The following is a 15,420-nucleotide window of genomic DNA, read 5'->3' as shown; positions in this document are numbered from 1 at the left end:
GAGGGGGATGACGATGTCCTAGTGCGAGGGGGGAGGGGGATGACGATGTCCTAGTGCGGGGAGGGGGGGGGGCAGCCTAGTGCAGGGCGGTGGCCTAGTGCGGGGGTCAGGCCCCTGCCGCAAGAACTAGCGACCGAGGTGACTCAGGCCACCGGGTGGCCAGGGCCTGTGGAGCGTGTGCACGGCAGAGACGGGAGCCACGGGGAGGTGGCCGGTCACAAAGAAACTGACTTCTCCCAAAGAGAGCGGACGGTTTGAAGCTAAGAGGATGCCAACAGGTCGTGAGGCTAAGAACGTGGGTGCAGCGCGACGCGGGGCGGGCGGGGGGGAACCGGGCAGAGGCTGGAGGAGCTATGCAGGCTGGAGCCGTCCTCAACGGTGAGGCAGAGGTGTAGCCGTCGAGTCAACCGCGGAAACGGAACAGAAGCACAGACACTGGTCAGCCAAGCCACAAGCAGCCGGTTAGAGAGAAAGGACTCTGACTGTCACTTGCTACAAGGCTGACGCATGGTGAGGAAGAGCAGGTCCCCCACACGAAGGGGTCTCGCCCCTCCCCAACTGGACTGCACAGCCCTCTCCACCCCAGGCAGCTGCTCAGTCCCCGCCGGGGAGGGAGGAGCACTGGCCCCGCTCTGCAGGAGAACGGGAGCGCTGGTTCCGGGCACAGCCCGCCTCCCGCACAGGCACTTCACTGAGGGAGCAGCTGACCACCGGCCGGGCCTGGGCCTCACCTTTGCTCCTTGCTCTTCAGGGACCTCCCCCCCTGCCCCCGCCATGGCCACTCTTCCTCCCCGCTCCAGCGCCCTCCCTGTCCTCTGGGGGGCCCTGTGTCCGAGGCCTCTCCTCCTGGCACTCATCCCAAAGTGCCCGGGGGGTGACCACCTGTCGAGGCCAGCAGGGGCTCCAAGTCCCACTGCCACCTCCCGTGCCCCACTGCCTTGAAGGGCAGGTGGGCGCCGTCCCTACTTGAGAAGACGTTTAGCGACCTGTCGGAGGTGCTGGTCAGCAAGCAGCAGGCTGGAAGCGCCATGCGGGGCGCTGGCCTCGTCCCACAGCCAGTCCCGCCTGCGGCCGGCTCCGGGAGACGACATGAGCGCGCCGTCTCTCCCGACCACGTGCCGCCTTTGCTGGGTTTCACCAAATTCCATTCCCTCCCTCCGTCTGTCTGTTTCTCCGCCAGCCCATGGTGTCACGCTGTGCTGCTCAAGTTTCTAGGCGCCTGGGCATGTGTCAGGGCACGGTCCCCAGGCCACACGCCCTTCCCGCCTCCTCTCCTGGTTCTCGCAGTCCCGTCAGGCAGCCCCGGCCCTCGGCGGCCGCACAGCGCCTCTAGGGCTCACAGTTCCTGGGCGGAGTCCTCCCGGGGAACTAAGATACCAGCAGGAGCTCCGCATTGAGTCCTTTGTTGTATTAGTGGCAAGCGGTGAACTTTTTAAAAAGGATCAAATGAAGCCTAATTGTACCTGCTTGGCCCCACGGTGACTGCGGGCTCTGCTCTGTCCAGACGCTCTCCGGCTCCATGAGTCCAGAGGGGACCCAGATTCCACCTTCCAATTCCTGTGACCCATCATTACACAGAAAAACTAATGGACTCTAAGGTTTTTCATTAATTCTAAAGAAGAGCACTGTAGAAATTTAACAAAATCACTTCTTTGATATAGAATTTCCCCCGTTTTCCATTACTGCTAGGCATAATTCACGCATAAAAACTCTGAAGTCAACTCCCACCTCAAAACCTTATCTCATCAGAGACAATTTTCAAAAGCCGTCCTTCGAAGAACAAGCGGCCTCTATCTTTAGCACGAACACCTCAGCCGGTCACAGATGCTGCCACCCTCAGCCGCCAAACCTGCCGCCCGATCGGCCCAGACCCGGACACTTTAAATGACTCCCACGAGCAGTGAATGGAGAAGCCCCGAACTCGAGCACTAGCTTACCTACCCGGAAACAGTATTCTTTCTAGAGACCCCAGAACAAGAGCATCGACCGAGCACACGGCCACGTCCGGGCACCGGGGCTCAGCGGGCTGCGCGCGGAGGCGTCTCGCTGTGACCGGCGTGCCGCGCGCCGGCCTGCAGCTTCGCTCACGCACCTGCCGAAAAGCCCGCCGCGCTGACGCTCTTCCCCGGGACTCGCGCTGCCCTCCGCGCAGGATTCTGAGTAGCGGGCACTTGGCCCCGTGAACCTCAGGGGCGCGCTCCAGGCAGGGCGCACGGGGGCACACGCAGCGCACGTCTCCGCGTGTCTTCCAGCCCCGACGGAAGATCGCACTGGCGCTCAACTCAACAACGTCTAACCCGAGATTCTGCACTTGTTCGAGATTACGTTCCACCTGAGGCTTCCGCGGCGAGACGAGACGCGGAACAAGGAAGCGCCCGCGCCGGTCTACTGAGCACGTCCACGCGGACGGAGCGCGGCCCCTGCTCCCTGCACGTCTGTCCACATCGGAGGACCTCACGGCAGCGAGGGCACGTGCGTCAGCACATTCGAGTTATTCACCATCTCTGCTCTAAAAGATGGTAACTCGGTACTGAAACGGAGACAACTTGAGATAGCAGAGAAATAAAAATAGCAGGAGAGGAAGCAGAAGACTGTGTTGTCCCAGCAACTGTCTTGGACACAATCGGATCCGCGGAGGGGGCACCATATCTTAATAGCATCTGGCCTCCCTAAATTGAAAAGACACTGGATCGGTAAAGTGGGAGCCAGTTCACAGCTTGTCTGCCTGAAGGAAGGGCTGCATGGGAATAGAGTGACCCAATGCCGTGTCTGAAAGACGACTTCCCAAAGGGAGCAGGCTGCTATGCACACCCCCGCCACTCTGAGGACGTGGTGTCCGCTCTGCTCAGGGGGCGGCTCCCGCAGGAGCTGGGGCCCGCCTGGGCACTCTGCCCACGGTCCCGGGGGCGGCCTCACCTGCCTGGCGGGTCTGGGACCCCTTCTGCCCCTGCCCACCCGCTGTGCCCGCCCTCCCGCACCTTCTCCCTCACCTCCCACTGGCTCTTGCCCTTTGGCTACAGACTGAGGTCTCAGCCTCTCGAAATAAAACAAGCCAACAAACCCGGGACAGCCGGCTGCCCACGCTCCCCGCGAACTCTCGGTTGAGGTCCAGCAGCCCGCGCCACCTCAACCTTCCCCTCCGCCTGCCCCCTCCGCCCTTCCCCCTCCCACTGGCCCCAGGCCGCAGACCCACATGCTCCAGGGGCCACGGTACTTCTGCTCCCCCCGCGGTGGAAAGGGTCAGTGGTCAGCTATGCCGATGGTGCCTGTCACTGCACTGCAGACGTTATCAAATGGTATGAAAACGGGTGAGTCTGTGCCTAAAAAGGAGAAACTGGGCTGAAAGGCCTCGGGTGAGCGGCCAAGCCACAGCGTGTGGCAGGTGCAGGAGCTCAGTTGGGTGAACCCTCGTGCTTCTCCGGCCTGGGGCGGACTCACGACCACGAGTGTCACTACTGAGGCCGGCCTGATGGCAGGCAGGCAGACAAGAGCGCCATGCCGGCACGCAGGGGGAGTGGGCATCCTCGGGGTCCTGCTGTTTCTGGAAAGTTGTCTAGTGAGACCCCCTTCCTGGGTTCGTTCAGCCAATCATGAATTCCGTTAACACGGGATCCGTAAACAAGTGTGCCCGAGGCCCTGCAGTGAGACCTGCTGCCAAAGCAGCAGCTGCGTGTCCCGGGGAGGTCCGTGCCCCCGGCCGGCTAGCTCGTCACCGCCCATCCACTTAAGAGCAGGACCCCAGTGTGGCCTCTGCCCGCGTCCAGCACCACGCCCGCTCACGACCGGACACGCAGTGAGACAAACACCACCACGTGCAGCGCCGGCGGAGGCAGCCACGCCGCGGTCCCAGCCCTCCCCCAACTGCGTCTCCAGTGTCCAAACAGAGCACTCTGCTGATGAGGACGAATGGCCAGTACTTCCATTCCACCTAAGTTCAGTCCAGCACTGTGTTTCTGTGTGTTTTGTTCTTTTAAGTAGGCTTCACACCCAGTGTGGAGCCCAACCCGGGGCTTGAACTCAGGACCCTGAGATCAAGACCTGGCTGAGATTAGGAGTCAGACTCATAACTGACTGAGCCACCCGGTGCCCAACTGCATCTCCACTGTAATGTCTGAATTTCCTCTATAAACAGCACCCTCTACTCAGGGGACGGATGTGATGTCCGGGGCGCACGGTGACTCTCTGGAAGGGGGTGCGCGTCCGCGTGGCCTCTGCCAGGGGTCCGGGCTGACACCAGCAGGGGTGAGGCCGGTTTTCGGCCCAAGACGTGACGGGACCGGCGCTTCGCCCCTCCGGCTCTCTGCCGTGAAGCACACGCGCAGGCTCACCCTGACCCAACAGGAGGCGGACCGCGGCCGAGGGGCGTCCTACACGCCGGCCGGGCCTCCCGAGAGCTGCCGTGAGGACGGAAGGAGAGCGGACAAACCTCACGGCCCAACAGCGTTTTCGGACCTGGCGGCTTGCTGTCGCGTGGTGTCCCGGGGGGGACCGGAGTGCGGCCACGGCGCTGGGGCACTGGGGAAATCGAGGAAGGCGTGGACCGCAGTCCCCGGGGCGCGTGAGTGCTGGCGAAGCCCCCTGACCACACGGCACACAAACGTGCCTCCAGCCCGGGAAACCACGTGTGGGTGCGTGAGGCACCCCGGCATGTTCATGGCGTTTCTGTGAACCTAAAACTATTTTAAAAACGGAGCTATTTTTAAAAATACTTACCAATTTTGAAAATTAACTGAGACTTCCAGCATTTCTATACATTTAATTAAAATTGTAAGTCCGGGGCACCTGGGTGGCTCAGTGGGTTAAGCAGCCGACTTCGACTCAAGTCATGATCTCACGGTTCACGAGTTCAAGCCCCGTGTCGGGCTCTGTGCTGACAGCTCGGAGCCTTGAGCTGCTTCGGATTCAGGGTCTGCCTCTCTCTGCCCCTGCCCTGCTCACACTCTGTCTCTTTTGTTCTCAAAAATAAACGTTAAAAAAACCCATTAAAACCGTAAGTCCAATATAGTAGATTCTCTTAATGTTCACAAATGAAGTAACACACAACACACAATAACGATGAGAAACCGCCAGACACCTCGGCTGTGTCTCTGGTTAAACAGCAATCGCATCCAGCTCCTGGCAGACCGGTGAGGACGATGCGCCCTGAGCCCCCGGGGGGGAAGCCTGGTCCACACGCGTCCCCCCCAGGGCTCGCCCACTCTCAAAGGCGGCTGCTGGGAACCTGAGGGGACCAGGGGAGGGGACAGTGCAGTGGACACAGAACCGTGGGTCAGGACCCACCATAGAGCCTGGGCCCCAGAGGACATGCTCTCATCAGTCAGGGACCTCACACATGCAAGCGCAGCGTCACCAGGCGGTGTCTGGACGGGCTCGGGGGCTGGGCCATGACCTCCGGGCCGGGGGTGGCGCCCGTGTCCTCTTGAGGGTCAGGTGACACCACCAGAGCTTCGCCCTATCTTTGATGACAGGAATGTAAAGAAAAAACAAGGGACAGCAAAACACAAGACTAAACGACCAAAACTGAAAGGGTGGGGGGAGAACCAGGCAGTGTAGACGGATCTAAAACAGGTCCAGGTAGTGTAGCCAACTGACAGCTTCGTGATTGTATGTTCAAGAATCAGATACCAAAGTGATTTCAGCAAGTAACTTGAAATTATAAAAAATGGAAATTCTAGGGTCAAGAAGGACCATGATTAAAATTAAAAACACCAACAGGAAATGCAGGTTTAGAGACGGATTAGGAAGAGCGGAAAAGGGGAGGAGCTTGGTGGACGGACGAGAGCACGGGGAGTGGGCACAGGCCACACAGAAGATGTACTAGCAAGTCCTTCCAAAGAACGCTAGGAATCCGAGCAATGCAGACACGAAAGTGGAGATGTGCGTGGTGGGGCCCCGGCCGGCCAGGGGCGTCAGCGACGGCGGCAGACAGGTGTGGCGGGACACCGGTCACACACTGGTCAGCCCAGAAGCACAGAGACCGAGGCCGTGGGAGCCCGGCACCCTGCTCCGTGAGAACCGATGAGTGTGGGTGTGGAGGGCGGACGTTGCGGGGCTGCTGCAAGCCCGGAGTCGTTGGCACCCCGGAGAGGTGAGCACAGGCATGTGGGCATCCACGGGGTCCTGGGAGCCCCCCGGCCTGTGCCCCACGGCACAACCCAGGAAGTGAGTGCACAGGTACAGGAGGAAGTGCTCGCTCACAGTGTGACCAACAGCATGGGAGGAAGAGTGACAGGATTAGGAAGATGACAAGCTGGTAACCGTCCTGCTAACGACAGCCACTAGAGTCAGATGCTGGAGGCACTAGTAAAAGTCTGCTTGGGAGATGAACGTTTACAAAGTTTTCCCTGAAAACACAAGTCACGAGGAGTAAGAGGCTGACAGTGAGGACATCTCCGCCAAGTGATCAAAGTCGACATACGCGGGGAGGGGACCCACAGGAGCCCTGTGCTGTCGGAGAAGCCGTGACGGGTTCTGTGATGTTCCTACAAGAAGGCAGACAACTGAAGCCCGGTTCTGGGGACACAGCACACAGAGCTGGACGGAGGGCAGGCTGAAATCTCCCGTCCCGTCATCTTCGTAGTGTCCCGGAAAGCCGGAGGCACCGATCGGGTTCCCCATGGTGGCCGCTACATTGCACCAGCCCATCTGCTCGGAAGAGCACCACTGGGACAGCGGGTCACCCCCAAAGGGGGTCCCTGGGTCAGAGGCGGGAACACGTGAGCGCTCCCTCGCGGGTGTGGACGGCGGCGCGGTGGCTGTGAAGGAGCACGGCCTTGTGTGCAGGAATTCCATGCTGAAGCCATGGCCCCCTCCTTCAGTGGATCCCCGGCCGCGCCCAGGAAGCCCCGTCCCGTAGGTCCGGCTCAGGCCCGAGACCCCGCCTTGCTGAGGACAGCCGGCGACGCTAGACCCACACCGAGGGCGTCCGCGCGAGCGGCCGCAGCTAAGACGGCGCCGTGGGAGACGCACGTGAGCGTGCGCGGTGTGCGTCTGCTCCTGTTGTCTCCAAGCCCTTCCAAACTGAAAGAGGAGATAAAACCACGATCATAAAGACGGTTTTGAACTTAGTGAGAGGATTTTCTGTCAGCCACGACTCTTCAGGAGCCCGGCCCGGACACGGGGCCCCGGGTACACTCACGGCAGGGCCGGCCACAGACAACAGTGACTGCAACCTCGCGGGGCCGACGGCGCACGGACGAGTGAGCAGTGAGGCGGGGACACAGCAGCATGAAGGCCAAGAGTCGGGCCCACGGAGGAAGAGCCCCGAGACCCCTGTTCCGGAGCCAGAGATCTCGCCCACCGGGCGGTCAGCAAGTCAGGGAGGAACATTACCAGGCTGGCAGCTAGCCACTGAGCGCACGAGAGCTGGGAGGCAAACAGGGAGGAAACGGAGACAACACAGACCCTTAATCCACAAGGAGGCAAGAGAGGAAGAGAGCGGGAGCAGGTGAGAAACACACGAAACGCCAAGTGAGGGGCGCTGCCCGGACACGAGCGCGGCGCGCGAGCAGGGCGTGAAGCACACGCGGTTCCCGGGAGACGCGAGCGCGAGGCGACGCCTTGGATCCGCACGCACAACGACCAGAGGGGGGGGCGGCCGCGCCGGCGGCACACAGACCCCGGGCCCCACACACAGGGCGACCCGCCAACAGCGGCGCAGTGTCCGCCGTGACACAGGTCACCTCGGGACGCCAGCAGGGCCCACACGCCGCATGGGAAGGAGCGCTCTCCCCCAGGACAGCGAAAGGTCACCAGATTGACCTAATGCTGAGGCACAAAGTCAGGCTGAGTCACGTCGGAGGATTGGGATGACAGAAAGTATGTCTCGGACCACAGTGGGATGAAGCCAGAAACCAGGAACCAAAGACAGAAAGATCCCAAGTGCTTTTAAATGATCCAGGGTAACTCAAATGAGTTATCAGTCTACACAGAAGTCAGATTAAAATGAGAAAATATCCAGAGTGTAACAGCCTTGCCACACAGCCGTTCCTGGAATGCAAGGCTCCTTCCAAGAGCGAAGGAGGAGGAAGACCCCAGGGCGAGTCACAGGGCCGAGGACGGGGACGGTGACACGAGACGCTCCTGGTACTAACCTCGCAGTTTTCCTCCCGCACCTGCAGAGCCTTCCCACTGGCCCAGGAGGTCCCCACCGCCTACCACCTCCCCCGCCTCCCCCTGCTCCAGGCCCAGCACCGTGCCGGGACGTGCTGAGCCTCACCTCTGCATCTGCCCATCTCCCCTCCCTCCCTTCCCGGGCCCTTCCCCCAGCACCCGCCCCTGCTCCCCTCACCTCCGGCAGCTCTGCACTCACAGGCCACCTTCTCAGCGTCGCCTCCGGAGTGAGACCCAGGCTCTCCGAACCCAGCCCCCGCCTGGCAAGGCTCTGCCCTGCCCTCTCCTGGGAACTCAGGTCTCCCCACAGCCCTGTCACCATTTAACAAATGCTCGGTTTCACTTCCTAGGTCCTTCTGGCCTGACATCCCCTCCACGAGGGCACGGGTTCTGGCCGCCCTGTGCCCCGCAGCGGCCCCCCACAGGCGCCTGGCTCACGCCCCGCACTCAGGCGGTTTGGATGCCGGATGACTGAAGTGACGCCCTGAGGGAGTGAACTTGCGGGAGGATGAGGTGGAAATGCCGGGCGCCTCCCTGGAGTGTGCAGGTGTGGCACAGCCTGCCCACTCCCGGAGGCCCAGCCCGCTCCCGGCACAGCCGGCCCACTCCCGGAGGCCCGGCCCACTCCCCGGAGGCCCGGCCCACTCCCCGGAGGCCCAGCCCGCTCCCCGGAGTCCCGGCCCACTCCCAGAGGCCCGGCCCGCTCCCCGGAGGCCCGGCCCGCTCCGGCACAGCCTGCCCGCTCCCGGAGGCCCGGCCCGCTCTGGCCATGGCCACGCACCAATCTATCGCTTACAGTTGGAAAAACTGAATGCCCTTTTTCGCCTAAGTTTAAAGCGGAAACTCTGTATCGGTAATTCAAGTGGAAAGCCGGTAGCACTCACCATAAGTGAGAGAGAGCATAACAAGAAACTAAAGGAGGGCTGGCTGACCAGGAACGCTGCGCGCCACACGCGCCCCCAGGGCACCGGGCCATCGGAGGAGCCACACCGACTTTGGACGGAAGGGGGCGGGGAATTACTTTAGGGAAAAGGAAGCTCTTCCAGGAAAACCGACACGTTATAAAAAACAACAGCAGCCACTTTTGGGGGAAGTGACCTTGGTACGGTCGTGGGGCGAACCTCACCTCTGTGAATTTCTGGAAGACGCGGTCACTCTGGTGGGCTCCGATGGTGATTTCGGGGAGATAGACGGGAATGGTGGTGTAATTCAGCACCTCCAGCTTATTCTGCACCCTACAAAATAAGACAAACACATCACGTTAAACCAAAAAGTAATGAAACAAGCCGTAAGGCTTTATGAAACACCCATGTTAAAATATTCACACGTCCAAACAAATGCCACGCATCCCAGGCCGTCCTCTGGACGCACTTCCGTCTCAAAGAGCAGGTGACCCAGCCCGAGGGAGAGTCTTCCAAAAGCCGCAGCGGCCGCGGAGGCCAGCCTTTCGGGAATGGATGAGGCGTGGGGGACACAGACAAGGAGGCACGCTGTGCTTTAAACACAGGGATGCCCGAAGGAAAAACCAGACCCAACGCCACCATAACGGTGCCACGCCCAGGGTGGGCGCAGCTAAGGAGCCCCGTCCCTGCGGCTCTGCCTGAAGGACTCCCGCCCAGCAAGGCCACGCAAGTCCGGAGCACGTGGCGGGAGCCGCACGCAGGACGGCCAGGTGCACCCTCCCTCGCCTGTAAAGGTCTAACGCTCCTTGTGTCACTATTTTATTTGCGAAAATATTTACACTATGTTATAACTGCTTATTTCAAATCAGTTTCAGTCCGCATATGACCACTGTCCTTGAAAGTGGAAAGCGTTGTGGGGGCTTTCAGAAAGAAGCGCTTACATAAAGTCTCCTTTCTGAAGGGCTCACAACAAGGGGATTCCGAATGACCGCCTTCCCACCAGTGAGTTACAATGGCAGGAGACGTTTCTGTCTGTAATGGACGTCCTTTAAGTGCACCCAGCTTCCCGCCACTTTGTGATAAAAAGTCCAGACCCACGTACACCCAAGGCCTAGGCCTGGGCCCGGTGGCCGGGGCACACCGCCACCTGATCCGAGCCGAGCTCCGAGCCCAGTGCCCCACCACCCGGCCCCGAGGACCACACGCCCGAGAGCGCGCAGCACGCTGGACGCGGACGGCGGGAAATGGCAGCTCCTCAGTGTCACCGGTACAAAAGGTGTCACTCAGACACGCACTAATGATCATCCAGGAACAGACTCGACCCAAGGCAACGCTGCCACGGTAACCGTCTTCCTAAGTGTCTTTACGCGACATCCACCGATTGTGCAAGTGGCCACGACGGACACTCTGGCAGGAGCGCTGTCCCTGACAGTCCCAGGAGCCGCTCAGGGTGTCCTCGTGAGCACTGAGTCCACGGCGCTTTACTTCTCACACAACTGAATTACTCTTACTATTGTACGAGGATAACTTTTTAAAGTGATCTCACAGTGAACAACACTAAAAATGAAATTACTATTTTTAAACGTAACAGATATCAAGGTGGAATTTGATTCGGCTTCCTCAGTGGTTTCGAACACCTAAGGCGTCCGGGCAAACCCGGAGGACGGGCGCGGCCGGGAGCCGGCCCGCGGTGCCCAGAGCGAGGGCGCCAGCTGGGCTCCGCTGGGCTGGAGGGCGGCTCACACGAAGCCCCAGAACCCGCTGAACAAACACGCTGCCAACTAGTTTTGACCATTAAAAAAATACCCACTGCCACTGTAGTTACTGAGCTGGGGCTCCACTGCTGCCCGCTTGTCACTGTGAGATCAAACGGAGCCGGTTACGAAGGGCCCGCATGTCACATCTCCACCAAACGCCAGGAGTCGTGACCTTCAGTCAGGTACAGACTTAGTCGAGATGGAAAGGGAGGGACGCGGAGCCTTTTAGGATGCAGGGAGCAAAGGGCAGAGACCGAAAACGTCCTGCTCACAAAGCACTCGGTGTAACGGAGCAGAGTGCGACAACGGGCTAAGAGGCCCTCGGAACACCAGGAGCCGGGGCGCCCAAGAGCACGGGGCGCGCCCGAGCCTGGCTCCAGCGCCCGGCGCCCTGCCCCGTACTCTGCAGAGCGCGGCAGGAGGAGACCCGAACTGGCTCCCGATCGACAGAACGCGGCCCTGCTCCTCACCCACGTCCGAAGCGTGCGGGGTGGTCCACCCCGGGCTGCAACGCGCTGTCCGAGCACTTCGCTTCTGACACCAACTCGTGCCCCTCAGACTCCTAGGAGGGCCTTCTCCGGAGTCCCCGGACACGGAAGTCCCCACGAGGAAGCAAACTGGGGGCGGCGGGAGGGCCCGCACCCGGGGAGCGAGGCCGGCGGCCAGGATCTCAGGCACGGGCTTGAGGGCAGCCAGGCAGCGCCCGTAATCAGGACGATGCGCTGAACGGAGGGCGATCCAGGGTGGAAAGTGCGGCGGCGGCCTCTCGGCCCGGGCACGCACGTTCCTCACGCTACACGGGCTCCCGCAATGGCGCGGGGCAAAAACGCTCTAAACCAACAATCTGGTCAGGTTCTAGGCAAAGTGGGCATAACTGTAAGTGGCCCGTTTACAGTATTTATCTTAGAAAGGTGGGGCTAATTCTCACTGGAGTCCCCCAAATTACGAAATGACACTCCAGTGAGAATAAACAGTTACCATGTACCCTGTGATGAGCTCTCCGGGCGGGGGGCCGATAAACTGGGAGGAGAGGACGGGCCACTTACAGTAAAATAAATTAAAACAGTTAACTGAGTGCTGTCATGTGTAAACTTGAAGGGAATTACTGAATCCTTCTCTGCTCCCACAACAACATAATGAAATAACTACTAAAATCATGCCCTTAGGACATCAATTTTGGACACAGTCTAGAATCAAATTAAACACATTCCAGATAATGTTTAGAAAATGACACTGTGGGGGCACCTGGGTTAAGCATCCGACTCTTGATTTCGGCTCGGGTCACGATATCACGATTCAGGGGACTGTCCCCTGCATCGGGCTCTGTGCTGACAGCGCGGAGCCTGCCTAGGATTCTCTTTCTGCCCCTCCCCTGCTCATGCTCTCTCAAAATAAGTAAACGACGTCAAGAAGAAAAATGACACTGTTATCAGTGGAACAAGCCAAAAGGTCCTGGCGCAGCAGCAGCCTTGATGGTGAAAGGGCGTCAGGACTCACGTGGTCTCCACGTCTGCGTCCACAGCGGCGAACGCTAACAAGAGTCACACAGAAACCCGTAAACTAACGACCTGGCTGTTACAGTTAAAAGGTAAGAGAAAGAATTCAGGGGGAAAAAGGTGACGACAGCCAGGCTTAGACAAGAGCTGGGACCTTTAGAGAATCACCACGCTGGTAGGGGAGACAGGCTCAGGAAGAGGCAGAACATTCTAGGAAACGAAATGTGGACTCCTGACTAGACAAAGACAAGCCACTGAAGGATTCTGAGTCAAGGGAAAGCAGGGTCACGGTGACATCTCCATGAAACTCCCCCGGTGGGCGTGTGCACACGGTACAACCTTGGGAAGAAATAACTCACCGCAGCATGAAGATCAAAAACGAGGGGTCAAACCGCAAAGGCGGCAGAAGTCATGAAAAGAAAAGGGCAGGGAGAGAAATCACTGGAAAGAACACGGGGGCTTTAGCGGGTCCCTAGGGTGTGGGGGCGGGGTGAGGGAGGGCCCACGCGGATGCCGGCTGCAGGGTGACGTGGCAGCCAGGATCCAGGCCTGAGCCACCCAGAGGAGGGAAGGCAGCACGGGCTGCACAGGACCTCGGCCTCGGTCCCGTCGGCCCACCCACGCCGCTGCCAGCACGGGCGCAGGTCAGAGCTCCTGGGAGAGGAGGGGCCCCCGCCAGGACGGGGGCTGTGGAATCTGGAACGCAGTGCTGATTCAGGCTCGGCCTCGAGGCCCCGGACCTGCGTGGAGACGCCAGAGCGCAGCCGTGAGGACACGGTGCTTCCAGCAGGGTCCCAACAGTGCCGCGTGCAACCTCGCTTAGGTAGATTTACAAAACACCCACAGAGAGAAGCACCTCGACAAAAAAACTAACCAGAGTTTTCAAAAAGAGACTTCCAGTCTTTTAGCTCCAAAAAGCAGAGTGTGAAAGTCACCACTCTTTCCGTACAGCAAATATCCCTCAAAATCAAGCACTTGTCCTGGAAAAAGAGGAAAGGTGCGCCGGGGGCGCAGCACCTTGGGGTCCCCCTGCCATGGAGGGCAGCCGCTGACCCCCCGGACACTTCCACTTGCTGGGTTCAGCCTTGCCTTCCTGCCCAAGACGTTTCTGCGAGAAGCCGGCTCACATGCGCGTGCAGTGTCTTCCGCTGTTAGGGACAGAGCAGGCCCGAGAGGTCCCCTGCTTCCAAACAGCACTCCAAGGCCGTGGCACTGAACCCCGCGCACTACGGCACGGTGTGACTTATGGGGCCACGGGCCTTTTTCCTGGGGTCAGGCCTCGAGGAGCTGCTACGGAAGAAGGTGCCAACATGAGCAGCACCCAACAGAAACAGGGCACCGATGTCTAACGGGCTCTCTGGGCAGAGACCCTGCCGACGCCCAGGCGCCCCGCCTCTCCCCGCTGCGCAGCGCTCCTCGGGCACGGGCCTCAGGGGAGGAGGGAGCGTCGGAAGCCTGGGTGCGGGCTCCTCCAGACTTGCCGTGTCTTCCTCCCTGGCCAGCTCACCCCCCGTGACCCCGGCCGTGAGCACAACTCCACGCAGAGACTCCTGGTCTTTCCAGTGAGTTCCCGAGCCTGCAGCCACGCTGAGGGACCCTTAAAATACATGGTGTGCTGGGCTGAACAGCGTTCCCCCAAATTCATGTCCACTGGGAACCGTGAGTGTGATCTTCTTTGGAACAGAGGCTCTGCAGAGATTAAGTGAGAACGTGATCCCAGGGGATGGGTGTGGCTCCTACTCCCAAGACTGCGGAACTGACACGAGAGATGCACACCAGACACAGGTGCGGGGACGGAGGCCGCGTGAAGACAGTGGCAGGGCGGGAAGGACAGGACGTCCCCAGGAGAGCTGGGACGGCGGCAGCCAGCAAGGAGCCCTCCCAGAACCCACAGCGGAGGGTGGCCTGGCAGTGCCTGCATGCTGGCGCGGGCACCGGGATAAGCCGCCTGCTGCTCCAGTGGGGGGAGGGGGGCTGTGACAGCGGCCCCAGGACACACACGCAGTCATCGGTGCCACGTGGCCCTGACCGAGGACCTCGTTTCACGGAAATGTGACAATGGCTCCATGCACGCGCCATTCTCGGCCTTGGCCCAGCTGGTCTGACATCAGGTGAAGGTCCCTTGAGGACCCCGGGGCAGGAGACGACACCCTGCAGGAGTGGGCTGCTGCGGCCCGTGTCCCCGCCCCCTGGCCTGTGTCCCGGGGGCCCCCTGCCTGCGCCCGGGGCTGGAGGACGAGGTGCCCAGGGGGGAGGAGAGCAGGACGATCAGCTGATTCTAAACCCTCTAATCCTGGATCAGTCCGAGCTCGGCACACAGAGGAAGCAGTTTCCGCTGAACTAACATCGGCAATCAGTTAAGTGTCAGGCCAGGGGCTGACGGGAGAGGAGGCCCAGCTCGCTCCTGGCGGCGCCGGAACGCCGCCTGGAACAGAAGTCCTTCCCGTCCTGCACGTTTCCACCGCAGGCCGGGGCTACCCTCGAAGACGCGGCCCGGCCCCCAGCGGCGTGAACTCACAGCATCCGCAGGTGGTGAAGAGTCCGGTCGTCCTGCTTGAGCCACGGCCCCTTGTTGTACTTGAGGTACTGGATGTCCTCCACCACCTAAGACAGAGAGGCCTGGTCTTAATGCAGGTCCCGTTCCGGAAACGTGAGGGAGACACAACTGCCTGGCAGGAAGAGTCCCCGTAAAAGCCAGAAAGAGAGGAGGCTGGACAGACGCCTTCAGGGAGGAAATGGGGCTGAGCGCTGACCCTCAGTGCACGGCCCAGGTGACAGGGGTTCAGGGGTGGGGTGACCCTCAGGGTGTGCGCCCGGCCCAGGTGATGGCGGGGTCAGGGGTGGGGTGACCCTCAGTGTGCGCCCGGCCCAGGTGATGATGGGGTCAGGGGGGGGGTGACCCTCAGTGTGTGCGCGTGGCCCAGGTGACAGCGGGGTCAGGGGTGAGGTGATCCTCAGTGTGTGCGCCCAGCCCAGGTGACGGCGGGGTCAGGGGTGGGGTGACCCTCAGTGCACGCCTGGCCCAGGTGACGGCGGGGTCAGGGATGGGGTGACCCTCAGTGTGCGTGCTAGGCCCACTGACACATGGATGGTGCAGAAGTTACATGTCAGGCTGGCAGAAAAGGCGCGGGACAAAAAAAAAAAAAAAAAAGG

General features: G+C 60.6%; 1 protein-coding gene across 2 annotated transcripts in view; it reads right to left on the bottom strand.

Annotated features, from left to right (window-relative positions):
• The window catches only part of NDUFA10 (NADH:ubiquinone oxidoreductase subunit A10), a 37,857-nt gene that overhangs the window by 3,997 nt on the left and 18,440 nt on the right, over window positions 1-15,420 (bottom strand). For both annotated transcript variants that reach the window (XM_029933518.1, XM_029933519.1), the window contains 2 exons: window positions 14,786-14,871; window positions 9,239-9,347 (listed from right to left, as the gene is read on the bottom strand). In XM_029933518.1, the coding sequence (XP_029789378.1) occupies window positions 9,239-9,347; window positions 14,786-14,871 (195 nt within the window). The remainder of the gene's footprint in view (window positions 1-9,238; window positions 9,348-14,785; window positions 14,872-15,420) is intronic.

Source organism: Suricata suricatta, chromosome 3 (assembly GCF_006229205.1).
Source record: "Suricata suricatta isolate VVHF042 chromosome 3, meerkat_22Aug2017_6uvM2_HiC, whole genome shotgun sequence".
Lineage (NCBI taxonomy): Eukaryota > Metazoa > Chordata > Mammalia > Carnivora > Herpestidae > Suricata > Suricata suricatta.
The sequence above is the reverse complement of the archived record's forward strand: the minus strand, read 5'-3'. Positions and strand labels throughout refer to the sequence as shown.